Source organism: Symphalangus syndactylus, chromosome 5, assembly GCF_028878055.3.
Source record: "Symphalangus syndactylus isolate Jambi chromosome 5, NHGRI_mSymSyn1-v2.1_pri, whole genome shotgun sequence".
In the NCBI taxonomy this organism is placed as follows: domain Eukaryota; kingdom Metazoa; phylum Chordata; class Mammalia; order Primates; family Hylobatidae; genus Symphalangus; species Symphalangus syndactylus.
In genome coordinates, this window is record NC_072427.2 from 127,684,654 (window position 1) to 127,712,119 (window position 27,466).

Below are 27,466 nucleotides of genomic sequence, written 5' to 3' on the forward strand. Positions count from 1 at the left end.
TTAAGGTCTCCTCTGGCATTTATAGCTTCTTTATCTACAAAATGATTGTGTATGTGGCTTCCTGTGAGGATTAGAGAAAATTCATGTCAATGAAATTATATTTGGTACAGAAAATATGTCACCTTCAAAAATCCTGGGATCCTTTCCTCTGGGAAATGGGTAACCTAAGTCCATTCCCCGCTAAACAGGACCATAAACAGCAGCATGAGTCAGATACCACCAACAATATTTATTACCCAAAGCAATCTGAAAGATTCGGGCACAAGGTCATGGCTTTCCCAGGTTACAAGAAAATCAGAACCTCTTCAAACTCACCCTCCACCCACAGCCAAAGTAAGGGATTAAAGGCTATAGCTCAAGCTATGTCATGGCTACTATATCCTCACTCTTGATGAATAATCTCAAAGTCACAAGTGGGCACGATGCGATTTGGATCCAAATCTTACCAGAAAAAAACCCACCATTAAAATAAGACAAGTTCATAGAAATCATTCCGACAGAAAGATACCAAGAGCCTTTACTGGCAATGAGAAGAGGAAAGATTTTCTGTTTATAATAACCAGAAAGAAATAGAATTATCTAATAATCATCAGTTGAGTATGAGCCTCGTTGAGTTGAGTATGAGCCTAGTATGGGATGCTAATCTTCTGGGGTGGGGAAGTCATGTGAGCTAACCAAACCCTCCTGGTCTCTGGTGAGGTCCACAGGTAGCAGTTTCCTGGTTGCCTAGTGACAAGGGACCGTGCTTAGGGGTGGGGTGGGGCATGTTGGGGGGGGGGGGTCCTTCACTTGGCAAGTGAAATAACAATTCTCAGGAGCTGAAGAAGAGGCAATCTTCAAACAGTGCTGAGAAGTCCTCTTACTTTTTCCACATGAAGGGAATGCAAGCTGGTTTAACGTCACACGACATTTCCTTTTTCATTTGTTTGTTTTTTCATTTGATTGGTTTTAAAATTATCCTGGATCCAGAAAAGTGATGCCTTTTCTTATTCTCCTTTTATCATCAAACCAAACAGCCAATATGTCTCTAGAAACATTGCACTCTAAACTGAAAGTGCTGACAAGCCTTCATCCCAGACCCTCAGTGGCAGATTTTCATGAAAATCAGCTTCTGGGCCAGTTAAGTCTTCATGAAGTTATCTTTTCCTAACTCAGCCCTCATTCCCCTCCGGGTCAGTAGCAGTGGAACCAGGAAACCCAAGGGCCAGATTTCCTTCCTCAGTGAAGGCACTCCAGGAAGAACGGGAGTTCCTGGCACCTGCCTGCCAAACTCTGCTCTACTTGCTGAACTTTGCTTAGCATGAACAGGCCATTCTGGCTACAAGTTCCCCCAAACTATCCCAGATTGTATCTTTAAGGCACACCAATTCCTTTGCATAAGGACTTCTGTTCACAATGAATTGTATTAATTATTCTTAACATTCAAAAGAGAAAGTTCTGCATCAAAGCCCACCCGTGTCCAGCCATTGTGCCCTGAGATCCCGAGACTGTGGGGATGAGGGCAGAGCCAATTAACATCAGGGATTCTGGTCATTGGGGTCACACTTGAGCATTATTTTCAACCCCAATCCCTTTTTAAATGTTTCAAAGGCCTCCAGAGCTTTCTCCAGAGGAAACCTATGGGTGACAAGGGGTTTTATGTTCACAGACTTGGACGCAAGCATCGAAATCGCCACTGGCCACCTGTAAAAGAGCAAGAGCATTATATTCAGCCTTCAAGAGGAAAGAGCCAGGTGCCCCAAACTACCAAGCACTGGATCAGCTTGGCCGTATTTATTGATAGCACTGTGGTTCTGCAAAGCCAATTTTACAGGCCAACAGCCCAGGAAAGGACCTTATGGCTTATGATTCAGGGGTACAGAGCCTATTTCCAATTGTCCCCACCCCTCACCCACCCACTCACTCTGCCATGTCTGCCATGGAGCCTAGAATTCCTGTGGCATGAAGGTACAAGGCATATGGTGGATGCCACTGGGAAAAGGCAGAGAAGCCCAGGACAATCCAGTCACACCCACTAACAGCTCAGCTTACTGGAAAACTGGCGCCCTGATGAGGGCATGGAGTTACAGCCCCTAAAGCCAGGAGTAAGGGACACTGCTGGGGAGGGGGTTCCCAGCCAGAGGGCCCCAGCAGGGGAGAGGGTGGAGCTGCAGAACATGGGTGGGGCAAACTAAGACCCTTTCGCTCCCCAGGGTGGGCCCTAGGGCTCAGGAACGGAAGCCACAGGACTTGATTTCTTCCTTTTGTCCTCCTTTCTCTCTTTCTTCCCTTTAAAGGGAGAAAATGGAGATCTGGTAACTTAAGGAAATGGGGGGGAAAAAGGGGCCTGGGGGGGATAAGCAGCAGACACTCAATAAGAGCATGCTTCAAAATCCCCTCCTTCCTTCCCTCCGTCCAACCTTCTGTCCCTCCCATTCTTTACCTGGGAGTGAGTGTTCTCTCTTTGGATCCCTGGTATATCACACAGCTATCAATGTGGCCAGGGAGTGCCCCCCATGAACAAACAGGCAGAGACTCATGGGCCCGGAGGCTGAGTGGGGCCTGCCCTGGTCTTGCTGGAGGCTGGGCATCCCGGCTCACCCACAGCATACTCACGTGTTGCAGTATCGAAACACGCCCTTGATATCCACCTCCCGGATGGCTGCATGCAGTAGGGGTACGGTGGTCATCTCAGAGCCCATCCCCACAAGCACCAGGGTCCCACCAGAGTGAGTGGCCTGTAAAGGAGGTAAAAGCAAGAAAGCTCAGAAGACAAGAAATACTGACTTCGCACTTACAATAACATATTGTCATCACACGAGTATCTTCTGGTTGCATCAGCTGAGCATCCAAAAATTCCAGAGAATGTGATTCTTGCACACTGCTGAACTGCTCAACCTGCCAACCAAACTTAACTGAGTGGCAGAGTAAACGCTGTTTTCTTTAAAGCTTCTGAAGAAATACACTTAACCCATGGAGAACCAGGCACAGTGGGAACGTCTTCCAAAGCTTTACAGAGTCGGGACCCAATATTGGCTTCAGCCACCTCCACAGTCTAAGCACCTGTTCCTCCCCCAGAGCGCCCCTCCACAAGCAGCACTTTCATCAGAGCTGGAAGGAACCACCGGGCCTCTAAGCTCACCGGTGGTGAGAAAACTATAAACATGAGACAGATGGGCCACTTGTATCCTGTGGCTTAAAAAAGGCTTCATACGTGCGTGCAGGCTGGCAGTTAGAAACCTTTTTGTTCCAGAGATGTTTACCTCAACAGTATGAGCCATAATGGGTTTTGTCTTCCTTGAATGTTTATCTGCCTTATCAGTTCCCCACTTGGAGTGGGTCACAGGCAGCAGTGAAATTTCTCGTGAAAATTTCCCCAGAACTCCCTGTGAGTGCTGTGCTTGTTCCAGAGCTTTCTGGGGATGGCTGTGCTCAGTGCGGTGAGAGACAGAACAATGGACAATTCAATCATGCTGAGTGTTCATTATAGTCAGCAGCAAGCATTTATTGGGACCATTCTAGGTGCTAAACAGCGGAACTCGAGAAAGGCACACATCACAGCCTCCACTTCTGAGATGAAGGATACACCATGGAGAGAGGCCCGCGGTGCCGTGAGCAAGAGGTGAACTCAGGGTTTGAGTGGTGTGAGAGTGACTCCCAGCGCTGCTGCTTCAGAGCTGTGGGACCCTGGGTGTGCCCTCTCAGCCCATTTTCTAGGGAAACTACTTCCTCATCAGCACTTCCTCTCTACCTAGTGATGAGGAGGAACCCCAACTGGCCATCCCAAGCTGCCAAGATGCCAGCAGTTTGCTGACCCCGGGTCAAGGAATGCTGGAACCACCTGGACACTGTCCTGTAGGTATGGCATCTGCACCAAGGATATGACTTCAGTTCTACCCCAAGGCATCTGCCACGTCTCATCACGAACACTATCCAGTCACAACCTGGCAGGATGGCAGTGCTCAGATTTGTCCATATTTGGTCCAGCCACCTGGCCTGCTCATTGGCGGGGTGGCCTACAGCATTCTACAGCACCCGTCATGAGTGACGTCAGGAGAGACACTGCTTCAGGCCTGGTGAGGCCCATGGGTCACATTCACCTCCATGCCTGCCTCAGGTAGCCTGGCAACCAGGCCCCCACCATCAACAGCTGGAAATGCCAGTTGTTCCAAATGCTCTAAGGGCAGGGCACACGAGGAAGGAGAGCCACGTCCTTTAAGTCCCCCAGCTCATACTGCCTCTCCGTGGGGTGGAGGTCACTGACCTGCCGACGACTTGAAGATAGTAGATGCAACTTACTCATGTCTTAGCCCTCAAAGTGCCCAGCACAAAGCCTGGCACATGGTAGGTACCCGAGACATACCATGGGTAGATCAATCACACACAGACCCATTGTTCCTCTCTGAGCTTCAGCTTCTTTTTGCCCCTTCCCACATGGTGACCACTGCCTATGACAGTGAAGCAGAGGGCTGGCCGACTCCAGCTGAAACTCAGGACAGTGCCAAGGTGGCACCCGCTCCTCCCTCTCCCCCACTGCTTCCTCAGCTCCCAAGGCCACTGGGCAACTTAGTAGGAGGAGGTCTAGGCAGCTCTGCTACTCAGCTTGGTGGGTCAGCCTTCCCTAGAATGTCTCATGTGACGCAAAGTGCCCTCCTGCTGTGACTCTCAGAAGGAAGGAGGAAGCCCACGCTACCCTGGGGAAACTGTCTGGGAGGCAGGGACAGGAGTCCCCTGTGGTGGCAGCTGCCTGCTACCCTCTCCAGCCCTGGCCCTGTCCCCCCACCCTAGCATGGTTGTTTGTGCCCTCCTTCCCTTCCTCTCCTAAGCAGCAGGCCAACTCAGGCACTGGGGCCTGGCAGGGCTGGGCCTGGGCCTGACTCGGCTTGCATCAAACAAACCACACATCCCTCAGCATAAAACGGTAACTGATTTTCAGGGCTATTGTGCAGATTAGGCCTCATGTTTATAAAGTACACCGAGAACCTGGCATACAGTAGGGCTCGGAACCTGGAAGTTATTCTCTTCCCTTCATTTCCTCATACTTTGATCTGTCAATGCCACTCCCTCCCACCACTTCCAACTTCCCATAAGTGGCTGGTGGGTCGCTGAGGGGCGAGTCAGGCATTGGCAGCTTATCTGTTCCTAGGTCTGGGAGACAAAACAAGCAGTAGTCAGCTGTGAACCTGGAAAATCACCTCACCTTCATGACTAACTGAATGACTGTCACTTTATATCAGTGACTAAAAGACTGCAGTTTTCCTCAATAAAATAAGACAGAGATTTCCCACATACAATTAAGGCATGGTTCCCTGTTTGTCTTCTTGATCTTTTTACCAAAACTACTGCACTTTTAACAACACAGATATGATCATGAAGCCAACCGCGTCCCCAAAGTGTGTGTCCTTAACATTTTTCAAGGCCCATGTATAGCTGTTATCTTGTGTGAACCTCAGATGGCCCAATGCAAGTTCAAGTACAGTCTCCACACTAGAGATAAGAAAACAGAGATAGCAAAAGATGAGTAAGTTTGGCTTGGGGCTCACACAGCAAGCTGGTAAAGAAGCTTGACTCCCTACTTCTGCCTCCTTCACTCTCCTACGCTGATTCCCCAAAGCTACCCTCAGCCCACTCACGTAGATGCCCGCCTGGATGGAGGCCTCTGCCCCCGTGCACTCGATGGTGACTTCCGGCTTGCACCCCAGCAGATCTTCTACTTTCCTGGCGATTTCCTGAGGGCTCTCCTTGGAGATCTGGAAGACTAAATCAGCCCCAATCTCCTTGGCTTTGGACAATCGGGTAGCAGACAGATCTGAAGGTTAAAAAAAAAAATATTCTTTCAAACAGAGAAATCTGATGACTCATTAGGAAGAAAAGAAAATGGAGGTGTAAGATCTGATGGCAACAAAGCTCTCGTGCAATGGGTGGTGGTGTTGAGCCCAACACACATACTCTTCACACCAAGCTTGTCCAACCCACAGCCCACATGCAGCCCAGGATGGCTTTGAATATGGCCCAACACAAATCCACAAACTCTCTTAAAATATTATGAGATTAAAAGAAATTTTTTTTAAGCTCATCAGCTATTGTTAGTATTAGTGTATTTTATGTGGGGCCCAAGACAATTCTTCCAATGTGGCCCAAGGAAGCCAAAAGATTGGACACCCCTGCTCTACACCCTCATACACCCCTATACCCACCACACAGCTATACACACACACACACACACTCTCTGTCTCTGATAGCTTCTCCTAACACAAAACACACACTCACTCTTCTATATCTCCACAATCCATATGACACTACACACTCACCCCCTCCACACTGTCACAGATAACCTCTCCTCACACATACACATACAGTAGGCCCAGCTATTTCCCAGTCAAGGAGACTGATAAAGAACAAAGTCTTACCAGTCACCACTACTTGAGCTGCTCCCATTGCCTTGGCCACGAGCAAAGTGACCACCCCGATTGGCCCTAAACAAAGCAAAAGATGGAAGATTGTGAAATATTAAACATCTCTCCCACTTGTCCAGGCCATGGACAGGAACCATATCTTTTGTGTGTCTCTAGCATCTATCCCAGTGCCTGGCAGGATAAGACCTTAGTGGCTGTTTGTTGAATGCAGAAGTGAATGAATCTATGAAGAATTATTCTCTACATAAAATACGCTCCTAGTGCTGGGTTCTATTTAATCCTCTCAAACCTCAGAGCTAAAAATTTCCCACTTACTCCTGGGCACTAGTGGAGATAATCTCAAAGAACCACAGGATTCAAGGAAACACAAACTTACTCAGAAAATAAGAAATCTCAGAAGGTCTGGACTTGTTTTCCTGTTCTTTCTTTGTCCCTACCTTCATGAGAACCCATCACACCTCCCCTAGAGAGAGACATATTCCTTTTAGGTGCCCTCTGAGGACCACCTGGAGAGGGTTCTTAAGTGAGCTGGCTTCCTGGGTTGGCCCACCTGCCCAGATAGCCCCAGGATACTCAGGTATCCAAGGATTTGCCTGAGACACCTGCTTCCCCATAGTATCTGCATGCTATGTGACACCATGGTTTTAATATAAAAATCAGAGGGGATTTACTTTTTGTACACACCCCCGAGAACAATTTTGTGAGCTCCCTCAGAAAACAAAACACTGAAAAATAATACCTGAAATGTCCAACAAAGCATGATTAAAAAACTACATGGCTACTAAAAATTACACCATAACTCTTTATCTATTGACATGGAAAAATGTTCACAGTATTTTTTTTTGAGACAGGCTTGCTCTGTCACCTAGGCTGGAGTGCAGTGGTGCAACGAGCTCACTGCAACCTCTGCCTCCCGGGTTCAAGCAATTCTCTCACCTCAGCCTCCTAAGTAGTGGAGATTACAGGTGACCGCCACCACGCCTGGCTAATTTTTGTATTTTTAGTAGAGACAGGGTTTCACCATGTTGGCCAGGCTGGTCTCAAACTCCTGACTTCAGGTGATCCGACTGCCTTAGCCTCCCAAAGTGCTAGGATTACAGGCATGAGCCACCATGCCCAGCCTGATTTTTAAAAAAGAGTAGGTAAACGAAGCGTATTTAGCATGGTCTCAGAAAAAAACTAACTAACTAAAAGATTCTATACCCAAATATTAATAGTTGTTCTCTTGGGCTAATCAGTGATGGGACTGCAGGTGAATTTCTGTGTGTGTGTGTGTTGGGGGCAAGGCATGCATGTGTATGGTATGTGTGACTTATTTTCCTTTTCTATGGTAAAAAGGTACTGGATCCATGCAGATTTGTACAAGAATCTGTCACCTGAGTCCCGCAGTCTGCTAGCCCATTGTGGCAAGTCTATTCTACATCCATCACCCCTCTTAGGAAGCCCTGTGATCACTTATTTTGCCAGCCAAAGAAAATCACAAACAAGTATGAGGAACACCAGATCACACCCACAAGGAGTGTGAGTGTAGTGTCTGGGTCGCCAGAATGATTTGGTCTAAGGCTGCTAGGGCCTGTTCCAGATGGCTGGAAACAGGGGATGAGAGAAGGCAGCTAGCTACAACCCTACTGCAGGCAGACTGCTGGCTCCCAGTGGTGTGGGAGCAGACCACTGCTCACTCCTCCCACTGGCTGGGAGTAGGGTCTACCTTATTCATAGATGGGACTAGGCTATCACTTTGCTGGTATAATTCGAAAGTTCCAAGAGTTGCCCCTCCCTTTACTATCAAAAATATTTCTCTAAGTTGGAGGTTGCAGTGAGCCAAGATCGCACTGCTGTACTCCAGCCCCTCTCAAAAAAAAAAAAAACAAGAAAAATTTCCTAGTTTCCCATCAAGCGTTCAAAAATAATCACCAGATTAATTCCCTTTTTTTTTTTTTTTTTTTTTTGAGACAGAATCTCACTCTGTCGCCCAGGCTGGAGTGCAGTGGCACAATCTTGGCCCCCTGCAACCTCTGCTTCCCAGGTTCAAGTGATTCTCCTGTCTCAGCCTCCCAAGTAGCTGGGACTACAGGGGGTGCACCACCACGCCCAGCTAATCTTTGTATTTTTAGTAAAGATGAGGTTTCATCATGTTGGCCAGGCTGGTCTTGAACTTTCGGCCTCAAGTGATCCACCCGCCTCAGCCTTCCAAAGTGCTGGGATTATAGGCATGAGACACTGTGCCTGGCCCAGATTCATTCTTTTTGTTTGTTTGTTTTGAGATGGGGTCTTGTTTTTTTTGAGACAGGGTCTTGTTCTGTCACCCAGACTGGAGTTCAGTGGCACAATCATGGCTCACTGCACCCTTGACCTCTCAGGCTTAAGTGATCCTCCCCCCTCAGCCTTCTGAGTAGCTGGAACTACAGACACACACTACCACACCTGCTAATTTTTGTATTTTTTTGTAGAGATGGGGTTTCACCATGTTGCCCAGACTGGTCTCAAGCTCCTGGGCTCAAGTGATCCACCGGCTTTGGTCTCCCAAAGTGCTGGGATTATAGGCAGGAGCCACCATGCCCAGCCAATTCATTCTTTAAATGAACGAAAGGGCTATGTTGCCTAGGACATATAACCCTAGTTGATATCATGTCTGCAGATACTCACTTGTTTAGCAAAGTGCTAGTCACTGAGGGAATGGGACACTGCAATCCTCCCTTACCCAGAAGGATTCTAGAACAAATCTCAAGCCTTGGAGGGGGAATGAGATGGGCAGAGAGGTCCCCACATTCCCAGTCAATGAAGCCGCAACAGGGTGGCTTCTGTTTCTTACCAGCTCCACACACAAGGACCTTGTGTCCCAGGGTAACTCCGCCTCTCCTGCAGGCATGGATCCCCACAGAAAGTGGCTCAATCAGGGCGCCTTCCTCAAAGGTGACATTGTCAGGAAGCCTGAGGAGTCAATCGACACACAGAGATCCTCTGAGTTAACTACAGTGCTAACAATAGTATTATATATGCCCAACGTCACTGTAATAATGACTATAGCTAACATTTACTGAGCATTTATTTATGTGCAGAGCAATGTGCTAAGCAATTTATATACATTAACCCATGTAAATCCCGGAATAGTTCTGTGGTAGGTACTATCATTCCCATTTTATAGATGAGGAAACAGGCGTGGTGGGTTAAATGACTTGCCCCAACGGTCCAAAGCTAGTGAGGGGCCCAAAGGGTTCAAATTAGAAGCCAGATATGTTCTCATCACAGAACCCATGCCACAATGTCCCCATCTGAAGGCAACTTGGTTTTCTTTGGAGAAATCAATTCAGTGAAATGAACACATTATGTTTTCTTTAATGTGCTATCCAAGCTACGGTATGGTGGTTATCATTAATAAATGAAAAGTTTATTTAACAAGGAGTTAACATTGCCACGTTCCAGCATCTCATCTGCTTTTCAAACTTACAGCCTTTTTAGTTTCACTTTAGCAAACAATCCTGACTATCACCAGTTTTGCAGAACAGTGATTTCGCAATGGGCATCACTCTGATAGTCGCCCCCCATATTATACATTCCAGAATAACCACATCTGAGGACAGCGGCTGCCCTGCTCACCCAGGATCAGTTAAGAAGAAAAAAGGACCTGTTCCACATAGCTGATTAAATGCTGTGTCACCTTCACTCTGGGTTCTAGGTTTTCACTTCCACTGGCATCTTGACCCTATCAATAATACTGCTGAGGATGACAGCAAATATTTGCATAAAGCTATACAGATTAGGAAGCATGCTCATCCATTATCTCATTTAATCCTCATGATAACCACGTTAGGCAGGTAGAGCAGGCTTTTTTTAGAAAACCTTTAGTTTACAGAAGAGGAAACTGAAACTCACTGACATTAAGAGAATTGCCAAGGTTATGAAGCTAGGGAATGAAGGCCAGACTTAACCAAGGTGTCCTGATTCATCCTCTGCCTGTCCCATATCAGCTCCATCCTGGTATGAGCAGCTGTGGAGCTAATATTAATATCCAATTTCTGCTAGTTCCTCACTGCCCAGGATTTACCCAGCACCCCAAATCTCCACACACAGGAACAGGAAAACCCTCAAGTTCCAAAAAGAAATAAATGTGGCAGCCAAACCATGTGCTCATCCCCATGATCCTTTCAACACTGTCTCTGATCTTCAACAGAATAACTCAGAGTCCTCCTGTCACTGTCCCTGATCCTTGACAGAACTACTCACCAGGCCAATGGAGGCCCAGCTGCCACCCACCACCCCCTTATCCCTTCCCCTCGGCTTCTTTCCCATCACTTCCCCTACTCCAATCCACTCTCCTGCTCTGACTGCGGTCACACTCCTTCTACTCTCCCTAGAAGTATGCCTTCTATATAATAGGAAAAAGTTTAAAATGAAATAGTGAAGATTCCTAAACTCTCTCAGGGACTCCACAGGCTCCTAGACACGCCTGCCCTTCCACATCTGGGCCTCCTGAGGAACTCGTAAGGGCTCTATGCAGAGGGTGGCCTGCGTGGAAACTACATCAAGGAGAGATGGGACTGGGGAAGGTGATGAGGGAAGATTGTTATCAGGAAGAATATTCTACTGATTAAGCAGATGTTACCTCATCCACCTGTACCCAACACAGCCAACTGTGATGGAAAGCCACCTGGTGTGGAGGCAGAAGCGTGCACAAGGAGTCCTGGAGGCCAGCCCTGCTGCCACTGACCTTGGGAAAACCACTGACTCCACCCTCCCCAATCTTGTCCAGTGGGGGTTGATGGAGAACGAGGATGAGAAGACTCCAAGTTTCTTCCCAGCCCCAAACTTTCATGACTTTATAAACACCAGAGAGTGATGAGGCAACTTGGTAGTTTTTACAATGGGGTTCAGGGAACAGTCCAAATCGGGTAACATGATCAAGAAGCCAAGGAAGAAGCAGGAAAATAGAAAGAAAATAAGTACAAAAATAAAGAGGCTGTGGTAGTATGGGAATCCTAAAAAGACATCAGAGAGGAGGGCTTGGGTCTAGGGAAGAACTGGGGACACAGGAGAAAGCACCCTGGGAGGAGAAGAAAGGCAGGGGCTGTGGGACTCCCCAGAGACCTTCCTCAGCACCCCCACTGCCACTGCCAACCAGAGCCCCATCATTCCCTATAAACCACCAGCACAAGGCTCTCTTTCAGGCCTACTCCTGCACCTCCATCGCCACACCACTAGGCCATGACTATGGCATAGCTTGGTACCATTTACTGAGCACTTACTATGTGCCAGACCTCATGCTGGAGACTTGATATGCTTTTCTCATTGGATCTCATCAGTAATTCTGTGAGGGAGGTACCATTACTATCTCTATTTTACAGGCGAGGATATCGAGGTTACAAAATTTAAGTGACTTGCCCAAGGTCACACAGTTGTAATTGGCAGAGACCAGTGGGCTTCACCACTATGCTCTTCTGCCTTCCATGAAACTTTTGTTTGGTGTCTTGACTTGGAAAGGGCCCCAGAAAGATGGGCTCATTCAGGGACCACTTGCTGAAAGGTGTACTCTGCACACGTAACCTGCTTACTGCTAGAGCAGATTCAGGTGTTGACTTAAACCCATCACAAGGTCTCTGGCCTGTGACTCCTCTCAAGGCTCCCAGTGGGCCCTAGAAAAACTCAGATCTGTCAGACTGCTCCTGTGACTGGCACCTGGCCTCCATCAGACAAGCCCCATCCTGGTTGAAAACCATCACTGGGGCCAGGCTGCGGTGGGAGAAGAATGCATCCGGGTTCGGTCAGGGGGAAAGTGGCACTTTGGCACCCTAGAGCTCCATGGCTGGGGCCAGGAGGGGCCGTGCAGAAAGAGAAGCACTTTGCTTCCTCCAGACTCAACTTCACAATTTCAGGGGTGAGAATTGGAGTAGGGTAAGGGAGTGGGCACAGGGCAGGAGCTTGAGACTCACAGAGACCCCAGTTTGACTCTTGGTTCTGCTCTGTGCCCAAGTCAATGAGCTTCCTTCTGCCTTGGTTAACCCAATAACGGTGCCCACCTCACCATTATTCTTGTGGAGATTAAATAAATTAAAGCATGCAAACCACTTACTAGCACAAGGGCAGGCACATAGTAATAATAATTATGACTCTTCATGCATCACCTTATTTAATATTTTGGCGATTAAATGAAACTGAAGCGGAGAAAAGTTAAATCATTTCTCCAAAATCACTTGCCGGGAGGGAGTAGATCCAGGGTCCCAGAGCTCAAGCCCTGGCAGCACACCACGGCACCTCAGGAAATGTCAGCTGTTGCTGTCATGGTGTGTTGTTGTTATTGTCGAGGTCATTGTTGTTGTTTTTCTTTTCGAGACAGAGTCTCGCTCTGTCACCCAGGCTGGAGTGCATTGGCGGGATCTCGGCTCACTGCAACCTCCACCTCCCAGGTTCACACCATTCTCCTGCCTCAGCCTCCCAAGTAGCTGCGACTACAGGCGCCCGCCACCAGGCCCGGCTAATTTTTTGTATTTTTTTAGTAGAGATGGGGTTTCACTGTGTTAGCCAGGAAGGTCTCGATCTCCTGATCTCGTGATCCACCCTCCTCGGCCTCCCAAAGTGCAGGGATTACAGGCGTGAGCCACCACACCTGGCCGAGGTCATTGTTGTTATGACCTTTCTGGTGGTTGCAGTGGAAACTAATAACAGAGGGTGAACCACAGGAATTCCCTCCAGGATGTCTGCAGAGGGTGAGCGATTTCAGCAATAATTTTCTATTGTTGCTCTAAGTAAGGGAAACTGAAACTGAAAGACTAAAACCAACCACTGTGAGTCAGTCTTATTCCTAGGGAGGCTACACTCTCTCAATGCCACCAAGAAGAGTAGCCTGCCCAGGCGATGCCTCATGTTTGGAATTATGAGCTGAAAGAATAAAGAAATAACCACAGGAGACAGCACCAAGCTAATGAAGGGAAAGAGGTCCCAGGTGACCCAGTGGGAATGTGGACACTAACTTGTAACAAAAGGCTGCATTGTGCTTGTAGAACCGGCAGAGGTTCCCGTCATCAGGGGGTGTGGCACAGAAGAAGATGGAAGGCGACAGATTGTATCGGCCAGTCTTGCAGAATTCATCATTTTCTCGGGGAACACCAGGCTCGATTGCAACACGATCACCTGGAGAGGAAAACAAAGATGGCACCATGTCCGAAGAGGGGAGCAGAGTCTGCCTCGTCTTTGGTCTGGTTCTTTGTTTTCCAACCTTTGAAAACAGCAGAAGCAGAGATGTTATGAAGGCTTGCATGCTCACGGGCAGATGCCAGATGAGAGAATCTAGCTTAATGAGCCACCCTCCTCCCTGGGGACCCAGGGTGTCCTAGGCAAGTAAGGAAACTCGGGATGAAGCACAGATGCACTCTGGGGGAAAAGGACCAGCCCCCTCCTCCACAGTCCAGTGTGGCCTGCCCTTTTTCCAACTCCTGCAACAAGCCAAGCCACCCCTCTATCTCCACAGCCACTTCCCAGCTAAGGCAAGCCAAGTATAGTTCCCATCTCACACTGCTGGAAAAGGGGTAGCTAATACATGGAGTTTGCAGGCATTTTTTCTTCATCTGTTTGGAAGATAGGGAGCAAAGCCTTTACAAAGACAAGAGCTATAATTACAGCATGTTTTATGTCCAGTCTGGTCGTTTTTAGACAATAATTAGGAGTCACCTGATTCCTGGTAGTAGAACTGCAAAGGCCAATGACCTGCAGAAGCCTCGTACAGTGGAGAGTAATACTTGAGGCTTCTGAACAGCTAGCTCTATTATATTTCTACTCTATGCCTCACAACACCTGCTTGGAAACCCAGCCTGAGAACTGCTCTCTAATTGTTTTTTTTTTTCTATCTTTTTTATGAAGAATTTCAAACACACAGCAAAATTCAAAGAATTGTATAGCAAACACCTGGATACCCTCCTCCTACATTCTTCAAGGAACATCTAGCTATGTTCACTTTATCACATGTCTATACATCTACCCCTCCATCTCATCTCTGTCTCCTTCCATCAATCTATCTTCTTTTCCGATGCATTTCAAAGCACGCTGCAGACATCAGTATACTTCACCCTTAAATGCTTCAGCCTGCATATCATTAACTAGGGTTCAGTATTTGTTTACGGTTCTTTTTTAAAGGTATCACCTAGGAATGCAAACTCCTTTTAAGATACAGAACACTACCACTACCTCAGAAATCTTATTCCTCTGTATCTGTTCCCATTCAATCCCCAGCCCCATCCCCAGAGGACACCAATGTTTTGACTTTTTTTTGTACCACAGATTAGTATTGCCTGTTCTAGCACATCACAAAAATGGGATCATACAGTAGATACTCTTTCGTATCTTTCTTCTTTCAGTTAGCTTAATGCTTTTCAGATTGATCTGGGTTGTTGTGGTATGAACTGTCTGGCCAGGTGTGGTGGCTCATGCCTATAATCTCATAATCCCAGCATTTTGGGAGGTCAAGGCAGGAGGATCGCTTGAGCCCAGGAGTTCAAGACCAACCTGGGCAACATAGAAGGACCTCATCTTTACAAAAAAAATTTTTTTTTAATTAGCTGAGCATGGTGGTGTGTGCCTGTGGTCCCAGCTACTTGGGAGGCTGAGGCGGGAGAATCACTTGAGCCCAGGAGGTTGAGGCTGCAGAGAGACATGATCATACCACTGCATTCCCACCTGGGTGACAGAGCAAGACTGTCTCAAAAACAAATGACAGTTTGTTCCTTTTCATGGCTGAATAGCGTTCCTGTAGTAGCTCAGGCAAGAGCAGTTGCACCCTGTGCTTGCCTAGTGTAAGAGTATACCACAGTCAGTATCGCCATTCTCTTATTGATGGAAAAAACCTGGTTGTTTCCAGTTTTCTCATTGCTGGTTTTTTGGGGTTTTTTTGTGTATATTTCTTTGGTTTTTTTGTTTGTTTATTTTTTGAGACAGGATCTCACTCTGTCACCCAGGCTGGAGTCCAGTGGTGCAATCACAGCTCACTGCAGCCTTGACCTCCCCAAGTTCAGGTGATCCTCCTGCCTCAGCCTCCCAAGTGAGGAAGGACAAAGAAAAAAAAACAGGTGGACAGTTAGGGCAGGCCCTTGATGAAATTCTTTCAAACAGAAGAGCAGTCTGGAAAAAAGCTGCAGGCATATAAAGAACAGCTTGGAAAACTCAAGCTACAGACACAGATAAGGGAGTGAGGTCCAACATAGAAATGCCTGGTTCTCTGTGTAATCAGTGGACTCCCAGGAAAAAGTTTCCTCCCCTTTTTGGGCATGTACACAGTGGCTTCCATGAGAACTTGCATGGGCTGGGGTGGGGGCTTGCCTAAAACATGCCTGCAGTTGCTCAGGCAAGAGAAGCTGCACCCTGGGCTTGCCTAAGACATGCTCACAGCTGCACAAATAAGGGAAGCTACACAGGTAGCTACACAGATAAGGTAAGTTACACAGCACCTACACAGATAAGGGAAGTTTCTTATAAAAACCTTCGTATTTAACTGTAAAACAACAACCCTCATTCAGGTCCCCCGCTCTGCTGCTGAGAGCTTTCCTCTTTCACTTATTAAACTTTCACTGCAACCTCACCCTTGGTGTCTACACTCCTTAATTTTCCTGGTCATGAGACAAAGAACTCTGGATAACACCTCAGACAGTGAGATTGCTATATTGACCCTAGACTGCTTTACAAGTAGCTGGGACTATAGGTGCATGCCACCATGCCTGGCTGATTTTTGTTTTTGTTTTTGCAGAGACAGGGTTTTTCCATGTTGCCCAGGTTGGTCTCAAACTCCTGAGCTCAAACAATCCTCCTGCCTTGGCCTCCCAAAGTGCTGGGATTACAGGTGTAAGCCACCACATCCACCCCTAGTTGTTTTTCATGACTATCTTGCCTCCTCATCAAGGATGGGAATGCCTCAGGATTAGTCAGTCTTCTGCTCCATAATTATTTTTTCATAGTGTCTAGTGTTGTGCTAGACAAATTTTTATTGCTAAACATAGAATTTGTGGATTGGGGGGAAACAAACCATGGAACACAAATGTCATTAGTATCTAGAAGGGCATTACTTACTGGCAAAAATTTCCCCTGGAATGTGACAAGTAAAAGCAGTTGGTTAAAGACAGTAGCACTTTTCTGTTGTAAAGGAAAGGGAGAGAGGTAGGAGTAATTGAGGACAAATGGTCATCCTGAGGTTTTGGGATGGTTTAGATGGTTCATCTTCATGCAGGTACCCAGCCCTGTGTAGGGGAACTCCAAATACACTGTCAATACAGCAATGGCCTCCATGTTGGCAGAAAACAGAAAGCAGACTTACAGGGGATTTTAATATCACAGGTATTGCTGCTACACATCAAAGTTACAATTGGATTTAAACTCTGTCTGAATTTGGGGAGTGACCCATACCAGCTAATCAGAGACCAGACTAGAAACCCTGGCAGACCCTCCTGCCTGAGCTTAGGCACTAACTCCACAGGGAACAGCAGAAATCTCTCTAGCAGCCAAGAATAAGCTGGAGACCAACACGGCTGAACGCCAGTGAGGCAGGAAGCCATGTGGCAGGAGCCCAGGAAAGGACCCACAGGCCTTATCCTGCCTCAGTACCTGGTTATTCAGGAAAAGTCTGATGGACAAACTCCACTGGGAAGGGGCGCTTAAACCTACTACACAGAATAGAGTTGACTAATAATGGGGGATCCAGTCCTGCCATTTACCAAATGCCCATTGTGTGCCAGGTACCAGGAAAGGCACATCACAAAATCTCCCTTCCCTCACCATAAACCAACAAGATGGTGTTATCTCTGCTTTAGCGATGAGGAAACAGAAGGTCGGGTGGTCACACAGTGATAAGCTGTGGAGATTTGACTGTCCGCTCACCTCTGTACTAGTGTTTGGGCCCTCTGGAGCCTGAAGAGGATGTTAGGAACCTGGTGAGGCCTACTGAGGCCATGGAAGGTCTGGCCTTTATTCAGCAGGGACATGATAAGCTATTTTTCCTAAGTCTTTTTGTGTTGAAAGTACTCACAGAATACTGTAGAGTCCTGGTACATAGTTAGTGCTCATTAAAATAGGTGGTGAAGGCTGGTCTGAAGGTAGTGCATCATCTTAATTGATTGTCCATAGTCAGTTACAGATAATACTCCTTGTTCTACTCTTTCCCCGCTTCTCACTACTGCACTTGACTAGTCTTAAAAAAAATAGGAATGCTTCCATGGCTTAGAGTTATTGACTTATATGTACGTTTGTTTGTTTGTTTGTTTGTTTGTTTGTTTGTTTGAGACAGAGTCTTGCTCTGTCACCCAGGCTGGAGTGCAGTGGCATGATCTCAGCTCACTGCAACCTCCACCTCCCAGGTTCAAGAAATTCTCCTGCCTCAGCCTCCTGAATAGCTGGGATTGCAGATGCACACCACGACATCTGGCTAATTTTTGTATTTTTAGTAGAGATGGGGTTTCACCATGTTGGCCAGGCTGATCTCGAACTCCTGACCTCAAGTGATCCGCCTGCATCGGCCTCCTAAAGTGCTAGGATTACAGGCGTGAGCTACTGCACCCGGCTGACTTATATGTTTAAATTCTGTAAATGAACATTAGGAAATATTCAATGAGTTGTGGTTTTCTTTCTAGATTAGTTGATTAGAATTTCAAGTCAAAGTTAACATATGAAAACTTTAAATCCAAATTTTGTATCCTAAGAAAAGAAAAGGACCCACAGAAATCCTTATGACCACCAAAATATGTCTATATTTAGCTGGGCATGGTGGTTTATGCCTATGTAATCCCAGCACTCTGGGAGGCCCAGGAGGGCTGATCACCTGAGGTCAGGAGTTTGAGACCAGCTTGGCAAACATACTGAAACCCAGTCTCTATCAAAAATTAGCCAGGCGTGGTGGTGTGTGCCTGTTATCCCAGCTACTCAGGGGACTGAGGCACAAGAATCACTTGAACCTGGGAGGCAGAGGTTGCAGTGAGCTGAGATGGCACCACTACACTCCAGCCTGGACAACAGAGTGAGACTTCGTCTCAAAAAAAAAAAAATGTTTATATTTGTCTCTTCCTTCTACCTCCTCTGACTGCCTCTGCTTTCTCTCCTGTCCAGTGAACTTTCTGCAAATTAGGCCTATGCCATTAAGGATGAATTCTTCCACCTAGCCTTCAAAATCCTCCATAATCAGGTGGAGTTTTCATATTATTCAGTTTTACCTTCTAATTATGATTATATTATGATAACATGACATTTCACAGTTTTACAGTGCTTTTTAAATTCTATTTATTTATTTATTTATTTAAGATAGAGTCTTGCTTTGTCACCCAAGCTGGAGTGCAACGGTGCAATCATGGCTCACTGCAACCTCAACCTCCTGGGCTTAAGTGATCCTTCTGTCTCGGCCTCCTGAGTAGCTGGAACTACAGGTGCACACTACCACACCCAGCTAATTTTATTTTTTGTAGAGATAGGGTTTCCCTCTGTTGCTCATGCTGGTCTCAAACTCCTGAGCTCAAGCAATTTTTCTGCCTCGGCCTCCCAAAGTGCTGAGATTACAGGTGTAAGCCACCATGCCCAGCCAAGTGCTTTTTAAAGGGGGACTTTTATAAAGATTATGCATGTTTATCATCTCCAGTAACTCCCCAACACAAAACCTCTGCTCTGAGCAGCACAGATTTATCTACACCCAGATGTGTTACTCTCACATCTATAATTTTATTGTTCGCGTCCTATTTTTTTTTTTTTTTTTGAGATGGAGTCTCGCTCTGTCTCACCAAGGCTGGAAAGCTGGCATGCAGTGGCACAGTCTCAGCTCACTGCAACCTCCGCCTCCTGGGTTCAGGCAATTCTCCTGCTTCAGCCTCCCAAGTAGCTGGGATTACAGGTGCGTGCCACCATGTCTAGCTAATTTTTTTATTTTTAGACAGAGTTTTACCATATTGGCCAGGCAGGTCTCAAACCCCTGACCTCAAGTGACCTGCCCACCGCAGCTTCCCAAAGTGCTGGGATTACAGGCATGAGCCACCGCACCCAGCCTGTTCACTTCCTCTGAACTAGAATATTAGCTCTGACCTCTTCAATAACTCAAATATAAAACCTTTCTCAAGTATGAAGATGCTGGGTAGCCCAGTGGTTCTGAGCACTTGCTCTAGAGTCCAAAAGACCAGGGGGGATATCCCAGCTCTGAGACGAACTAGTGAGTGACCCTGGGCAATAACCAGGCTTCAATTTCTTCTTCAATTAATGAAGATAATAATGCCTATCTCATAGAGTTGTTTCAAGAATGAAATAAATAGCCCAGGCGCAGTGGCTCAGGCTCGTAATTACAGCACTTTGGGAGGCCAAGGTGGGCAGATCACTTGAGGTCAGGAGTTCAAGACCAGCCTGGCCAATATGGTGAAGCCCTGTCTCTACCAAAAATACAAAAATTAGCCAGATGTGGTGGTGCATGTCTATAATCCCAGCTACTCGGGAGGCTGAGGCATGGGAATCACTTGAACCAGGAAGTGGAGGTTGCAGCAAGGCAAGATCGCACCACTGCACTCCAGCCTGGGTGACACAGCAAGACTCCATCTAAAAAAAAAAAGAAAGAAAGAAAGGAAAGAAAGAAAGAAAGAAAGAAAGAAAGAAAGAAAGAAAGAAAGAACTGTACATCTAAGTGTTTAACATGGAGACTAACGTAGCAAATCAATAAATAGTAGCCACCTTCTTATTAATGTTACTACTGTTAGATGTCTAGCTCAAAGACCTATCTCCTCCATGAACTGTTTAACCAACTCTGCCCACAACAAATGCCCTTTGAACTCCTAAAGCCTATTCTTTCCCACACCTAATTGTACCCTGTGGGCTTGCTGTCTAATTGCTGGTATTTATAAAGGGCCTGACATCTAGTGTTTCCATATAGATCTAAGCATCTAGGGATCATATCTGCTCATTTTTCTATATCCCTCAAGGCTCATGGCATAAGACTGAGCTCATTGTAGGCAACTGACTAAACCCTTGTTATAATTTACATTTAGAGAACCCCACTCTTTGTTATAATTTATAGTCAGAGACTTTGTCCCATACGTGAGAACCGATCATCAGTGGCTGTTGGAAGCTATAAACATTCCACTATGAAATAACCTCATAACACTACAGGAACCTTCTTGACTTCCGCTAATGATGAATGATTTAACATCCCTAAACAAGACACATGCCTGACTTCTTCACAGCTGGTCAATCCCTCTCCATGTGGTTGGGCTCAGAGAACTTTATAACTAACACAGGATGGGGCCTCCTGTTAACCTCCACCTTCCCCCAAATAATGTGACCTTATTTCCAGGCTGCACAGCAGCCTCATCAGTAAAGGAAGGTTAAAGCCAACAGCTAACTATGCCAAGACAACTTGGATTTAATTCACGGTATCAGGGAACAACACAGGCTGCCACAGCTGAGAATTCCTCCCTCTGGGAAAATGAATTAAGCAAATCTAGGAGGAATAATGGTGGTTTCCCAGCCATCTAATAAAAATCAAACATTATATCCAAGGCCGTGGTTCACAGCATGTAAAGGTAGTTTGCGTTCCTGTGCCTCAAATGTTTTCTCCAGCCCTTTACCTGGCTTATTTCTTACTTGGCTCCGGATGTTGGATTAATTGTCCCGTCCTCAAATGAACCAAGGGTCTGGGTAAAATACACTAATCACACCCTGCATTCTCCTCTACTGCCCTTAACACATTGTGACTGAGTAGCTATCTGTCTGCTCCAGGTCCCTCTTTTCTTGTGTAAGGTAAGATCCATGTGAGTATGGACCAAGATTGTCTTGTTCCCTGCTGTACCCAGAGCTTAACAGAGGGCCTGGCCCAAAGAAAGCATGCACACATATTTGTGTTGAATGAACACATAAGTCGAAGGACCTTGCTGACCTGGTTTTAGGTGCTTTACCAACGATCCCACTTTTTCGACTGTTCCCGAAGCTTCATGTCCCAGCACCATGGGCTTTTTCACAATAAAATTCCCAATTCGACCATCCTCCCAGTAGTGGACATCTGAGCCACAGATTCCAACAGAATGCATCCTCAGCAACACCTCTGACAAAAGAAAGGAAGAAAAAAACAGTGAGAGAGGGAAGAACCCCTATCACTCTGAGGTGACCTGGTGATTTCCCTCTGCCCAGGGGAGAGGGCTGGGTTACTAGGCCAGGTACACAATTTAGGCCATAGAGGAAAACAAGCTCCATAGAAACCCTGATTAAGTCTCGCAAGGCAAACAGGCTTCCACATGTGATGGCTAATTTTATGTGTCCACTTGGCTAGGCTATAGTGCCTGGTTGTTTGAAGATACGTGTTGGGCATGGTTAACTTTTAAACCAATAGACTTTGAGTAAAGTAGACTACCCTCCACAATGTGGGTGAGCCTCATCCAATCAGTTTGAAGGTCTTAAAAGCAAAGACTGAGGTTTCCTGAAGGAGAAGGAATTCTCCTCAAGACTGCAACATCAACTCTTACCTGAATTTCCAGCCTGAACTTTGTGCACATACACATACATACACACACATATATCTTAGTGGTTTTGCTTCTCTGGACAACACTGACCAATACACTGGGTAAACAAGATATCATTAGTAGGATGAAATGTACCAACCACTTAAGAGAACAAACTATTTTCCAAAAGATAACTTTCCAGACAATTAATATGCTATGTGTGATTCGTATCTATTTATGAGAAAAGGTCTGGTAGAATCTCAGCTTGGCAACATTTTGTGAACTATCAAGTTGAGTTCTTCATGCCTATTGTTTTCTTTCCTTTATTTATTATTTATTTATTTATTTATTTATTTATTTTTAGACAGAGTCTCCCTCTGTCACCCAGACTGGAGTGCAAGGGCAGGATCTCGGCTCACCGCAATCTCCACCTCCCGGGTTCAACCAATTCTCCTGCCTCAGCCTCCCGAGTAGCTGGGATTACAGGTATGTGCCACCACGCCCAGCTAATTTTTGTATTTTTACTAGAGACAGGGTTTCGCCATGTTGTCCAGGCTGGTCTCGAACTCATGACCTCAGGTGATCCACCCGCCTCAGCCTCCCAAAGTGCTGGGATTACAGGCATGAGCCACTGCGCCTGGCCAGTTTTCTAAGTTTAAAATAATGATGGTACTGAGCCCCTTTGGTGGAATAAGTACCAATAAGTGCCATCGTCTCTGACTGAGATGATGGTTATGAATACCTCCCTGAAAACACTCTGCCTTAGAAAGACAGAGACCCACATCTCTGCTATGCACTGCACTTGCCACAGACTACCAGGGGTGGCGCTTCAGAACTTTCTTCCTCCTTAGTTTTAGTGAAGAGAGTAAGAAATGGCAGGGTGAATTCTCAGGTCAAATGCAGGGAAGTCATTTGAGTTAGGAAAATCATCTCAGAATTTCCTCTCTTGAAGTAGCAATTGGTAGCGAGAGATTAGATTTGACTTGCTAGAACACTCGCTGAAATGCACTCTTTTCCCTTCAAATGCAAGTGGAGCAAGAGACGAGAGTGCGAGCAGAATGCTGCTTCAGGGAGAAAAGCTGTACCAGGAGCCAAGCTTGTACTCTGGGTCCAAGACAGCCCTCATTTGGCCACTTCTGGAATGAACAGTCAACTTTTCAGGACACAGTGAGGTAATTCTTTCACTTCTCTGAACATGGTATCTTGGTGAAAATCCTTGAACCCTAACTATGCAATACTTACTCAGCACCCATAGAATGGCTGTATTCTGTCTAGTCTGTATTCTTACCACTTACAAGTTGATAACCCAACTGACCTTTCAGTAGCAAAGCTCTGGATCTACCAGGAAAGCTGCCTTCGATCTGATGTTCACCCAGAAGCTGCGGTTCTGGCGTGAGGTAGGACAAAGTGGGAAAGGACACCCCCAACTCCTCAAGGGCAGAAAGGCGACCTGACTGTCTAGGTGTGAGAGGGGGAGGGTGAGTATCTACAGACACTCTGCCCATTGCCCCCAGCCTCACTTCAGGGTCCTGCATGATTATGACAAAGTGGAATTCCAGGGATGGGAGGGATTAGAAAGCTGTCAGCACGGATCTGCCCAAGCCAACAGAAAAAAAGAGATGGAAATGTTCATAGCACCTGCCACATGTGCAGACAGTGAGCTGGACTTTATCCTCACCATAGCACTCAGTTTGTACATGAGAAACCCAAAGCTGGAAGTTGCAGATTCCACCTTGGGTGTCAGCATGTCAGCTAAGCCCCACAGGCTTAGCAAGTGAGAGGCCTGGAAGGAGTGGAGTAAAGGTGCTGGAAACCCTGCCCCAGTGTGCTCACTCACTTTCTGTGCTTGGTTGATTAGGGCAGGGGACAGGGCCTCATGCAGCCCCTCGCACCCCCACTGGACAGTAGGTCCTGGGCTGCCCCACACTTCGGTGACTGGCCTTCCTGGGGAGTGGGGAAAGCTGGCATGATGCTCCCTTTGTTAAAGATTAAGTTCTGTAGACTCACTCCTTTTCAAAGTTTGGGTTAGGGTTAGGACACTTGGCCACTCCAACAGCAGCTTCTGGTAGAGAGAGTACACTGTCATTAGGTCAAAAGAGGAAGAATTCTGTCATTGGTCCATATACTTCACATCAAAAACTCTTTGGGACAAGTCAGCGGTCTGGTGCGGTAATTTTTCTGATTCTATCACTATTCTTTTTATTTCATGTAGCAGCCAAGATAAACTTCCCACCAAGTCATGCTGTGGACAGTAGACTCTGTTCTCAGCCTAACAAAAGCATAGATTTTTTAATGGACGCGAAAGTAATAAACAGTAGGAAAAGAGAGGTAAGGGAACAATATACATGTGACTCCAAAGGAAACAACAGGAAATAACAAAATATAAGTCATGTTTCCCAAGAACTTACCATTTGGGCCTGGTTCAGGGATAGGATAGTTCTCCTAAAAGAAACAAAATTTAAAAAATCATTTAGCATGCATAATAACTTTACCTTATGAACATTTTCTGTTAGAAACAATTAGAGTTTCATCATTAGTTTATTTCTTCTTAGAATTAACACAAGCTCAGATCACACTGCTCCTGGGTGCATGCCTGAGGGGATACGCTAAATGGCACGCTGCACACACCTGCCTAGCCCTCCATCACTTTTCTGCATCACACAGTGACGGACCCAACAGCAGCATGCCCAGCATACTCACAGAGCATACAGAGGACCACACTTGTTGTCTCTAGTGACATGTCACAGGGTGAGATAAAGTTCTGATGCTGGGTTCCCTCCCTGGGAAACAGCCTACAAGCCGAAGGCACAATCCTAACTGAGGAAGAGCTGACTCTAATTGCTGACCTCATCCCACCCACTGGTGCAACTTCGCCAGGACTAAGGAAAAAGCACAGTCCAGGTAACTCTAGGCAGAAGGGATCTTTGGGTCTCTAGATCTGCCATCCATATCAGATCCTGCCTTCCTGGAAAAACATGTTCTTAGATACAGATTTGTTTGGTCTGACAAACTCCTCCAGGGAAAGGTTGCAGGCGTTTCCGACAGTTGCACGTGAGGATGTTTCCCTCTAGACAGGTAGGAGAAATTGTCTGTGCTGCCAACCTCTTTCCTTTACATCAGCACGAAGACTGATACCCGGTCCTCTTTTCCTAAACTTCCCATATGGCATTTTAGGGGCCCCTTGGGAACACGTAAGACCTGCATTTTGGCCCCTCTCACAGGTTCAAAAGCAATCTGAGCTATTCTGGTGTTCACAGCTAGTAGTAGTAGCAGCAGCAGCAGTAGTTGTAGTAGTGTTGTTTACTAAGCCTTCTTTCCTCATTGTCAATGGGCTAGGAAAGTCCTAGTGACAAGGAAGGCCACTGAGTGGGAAAATCCAAGTGTTCATTTTATTCTTTGAAGGTAATCAAGAAAAGAGATGCACCCAGGCGCAGTGGCTCATGCCTGTAATCCCAGCACTTTGGGAGGCTGATGCAGGTGGATCACTTGAGGTCAGGAGTTTGAGACCAGCCTGGCCAACATGGTGACACTCATCTCTACCAAAAACACAAAAATTAGCCGGGCATGGTGGCACCTGCCTGTAGTCTCAGCTACTCAGCAGGCTGACGCAGGAGAATTGCTTGAACCCGGGAGATGGAGGTAGCAGTGAGCCAAGATTGTGCCACTGCACTCCAGCCTGGGTGACAGGGTGAGATTCCGTCTCAAAAAAAAAAAGAAGAGAGAGAGATGGAAATGTCCACAGCACCTGCCATGTGCCAGACAGTAGGCTGGACTCTATCCTCACCATAGCACTTAGTTTGGAAACGAGAAACTCGAAGCTGGGAAGTTAAATAACTTGGTCAAGGTCATGCTACCAGAGAGTGGATGAAGCCTGCTTCCACGGTACCCTACTGTAGGCCCAAGGTGGAATATGTCTTTTCTCCTTCAGGGGTGGTGCAAAGAGCTGCCAAACAAGTGATGAGAATGTCAGAGCTGGGCCCCATGAAGAAAGCTCTGGGAGGGGGCACTGTTCAACGCTTACCTCCTTCCAAAAGGGCCTATCTAGCTGCTTGTATAGGCAGCCCCACCACACTAAACAACACCAAAGGGCACTAGACAAATGCTGCTCGGTACTGTCACTGTGCTTAGTGATCAGTGGCTTTTTATTTTTCCTAACAAGATAATAAACACCTTGAAGCCAAAGACCACGCCTTCCATCTCTTTAGCATCAGGTACACTGCTTGGCCCCAAACTCAAGTGTTTCTATTTGTTAAATAACCACTATCCAAACTAGTGTTTCCAAGGAAGGTCAGAGGTTTTCACTCATCTCAAGTTACCAGCCCTTTCTGTTGAAGAGGCTCAGTGCTGATTTGAACCTCTTCTCCAGTGAAACAAAGCTCAAAGCTTTAATGCTATTGCTGCCTAGCTGACATTGCTCAATGGCTTCTTCGTGTCAGGTACTGTGTGCTTTATAGGCATTACCTCATTTAATACTCGCAGAAACCCCACATGGTACATCCTACTATTGTCCCCTTTTCATATGATGAGACTGAGGAACCCGCCCATGGTAACACTAAGGTAGTAAATGGTGGAGCTGCATCCAAAGCAGCCTTATGGGGAAAAAGGGCTTAAGGGAGTTTTTTATCTCTTAATAATTTAGACTGGCTACATCGGAAGGAAGGAAGGAAGGAAGGAAGGAAGGAAGGAAGGAAGGAAGGAAGGGAGAATGGGAGGGAGGGAGGGAGGGAATCAGTCTAGAAATAGCCACCTCATGATAGCTGATTGTCACCAAAACCTTCCTCAAAGTTGTTGCTGGTCCCACATCAGACATCAGGGACCGCTGTGTAAAGTGATGCTTCTGTTATACCACGTGGATTTTTTTTTTTTGTTTTTACTTCAAGTTCTGGGATACATGTGCAGAACCTGAGGTTTGTTACATAAGTATACATGTGCCACGCTGGTTTGCTGCACCTATCAACCCGTCATCTAGTTTTGAAGCCCCACATGCATTAGGTATTTCTCCTAATGCCCTCCCTCCCCTTGCCCCCCACCCCCTGACAGGCCCCGGTGTGTGATGGTCCCCTCCCTGTGTCCATGTGTTCTCACTGTTCAACTCCCACTGATGAGTGAGAACATGTGGTGTTTGCTTTTCTGTTCTTGTGTTAGTTTGCTGAGAATGATGGTTTCCAGCTTCATCCATGTCCCTGAAAAAGACATGATCTCATTCTTTTTTATGGCTGCATTATACTGCGTGAAATGTTAAACTGCAGGTTAAATTGAAACTAAAGACTAAGGCCTTTATTTCAAACATGGGAGAGCACCCCACCTTCCCTGCTAAAGGCACTAGTAGGCAAATTCACAGACACTGAAAGACAGTTCCACAGCATACAATTCATAGCCTTGCCTCCAGCCAGGCCAGGCCTGAAAGCCCCATTTGGAGGTGGAGAGGTGGTAAGACTAAAGCTTAGAACAACAGTCAGGCACACCAAGTAGGCCCTGGGTCACTAGAGAGAACACTACTGTAAATACTTGTTCAAGTTAACAGAGCTGAACAATTGTGCTCCTACCACACAGCAAAGGTGCAGTGACTCTCCCAGACACTAGAGGGTGCTGTGCCAACACCCTGTGCTGTGCCTATAGCGGAACACACTTGATGGAGAAGTTAAA

The 27,466-nt window shown here is 46.5% G+C and overlaps 1 protein-coding gene across 1 annotated transcript in view; it reads right to left on the minus strand.

Moving 5' to 3' along the window:
- Nucleotides 1-209: 209 nt before the first annotated feature.
- SORD (sorbitol dehydrogenase) overlaps nt 210-27,466 on the minus strand; it is a 40,669-nt gene continuing 13,412 nt past the window's right edge. Inside the window, exons 2-9 of the mRNA XM_055278966.2 lie at nt 24,229-24,262; nt 21,262-21,426; nt 13,361-13,520; nt 9,208-9,326; nt 6,390-6,455; nt 5,613-5,788; nt 2,596-2,717; nt 210-1,683 (exon numbers count right to left, since the gene is read on the minus strand). Coding sequence (XP_055134941.2) covers nt 1,518-1,683; nt 2,596-2,717; nt 5,613-5,788; nt 6,390-6,455; nt 9,208-9,326; nt 13,361-13,520; nt 21,262-21,426; nt 24,229-24,262 — 1,008 coding nt within the window. The 3' untranslated portion in view covers nt 210-1,517. The remainder of the gene's footprint in view (nt 1,684-2,595; nt 2,718-5,612; nt 5,789-6,389; nt 6,456-9,207; nt 9,327-13,360; nt 13,521-21,261; nt 21,427-24,228; nt 24,263-27,466) is intronic.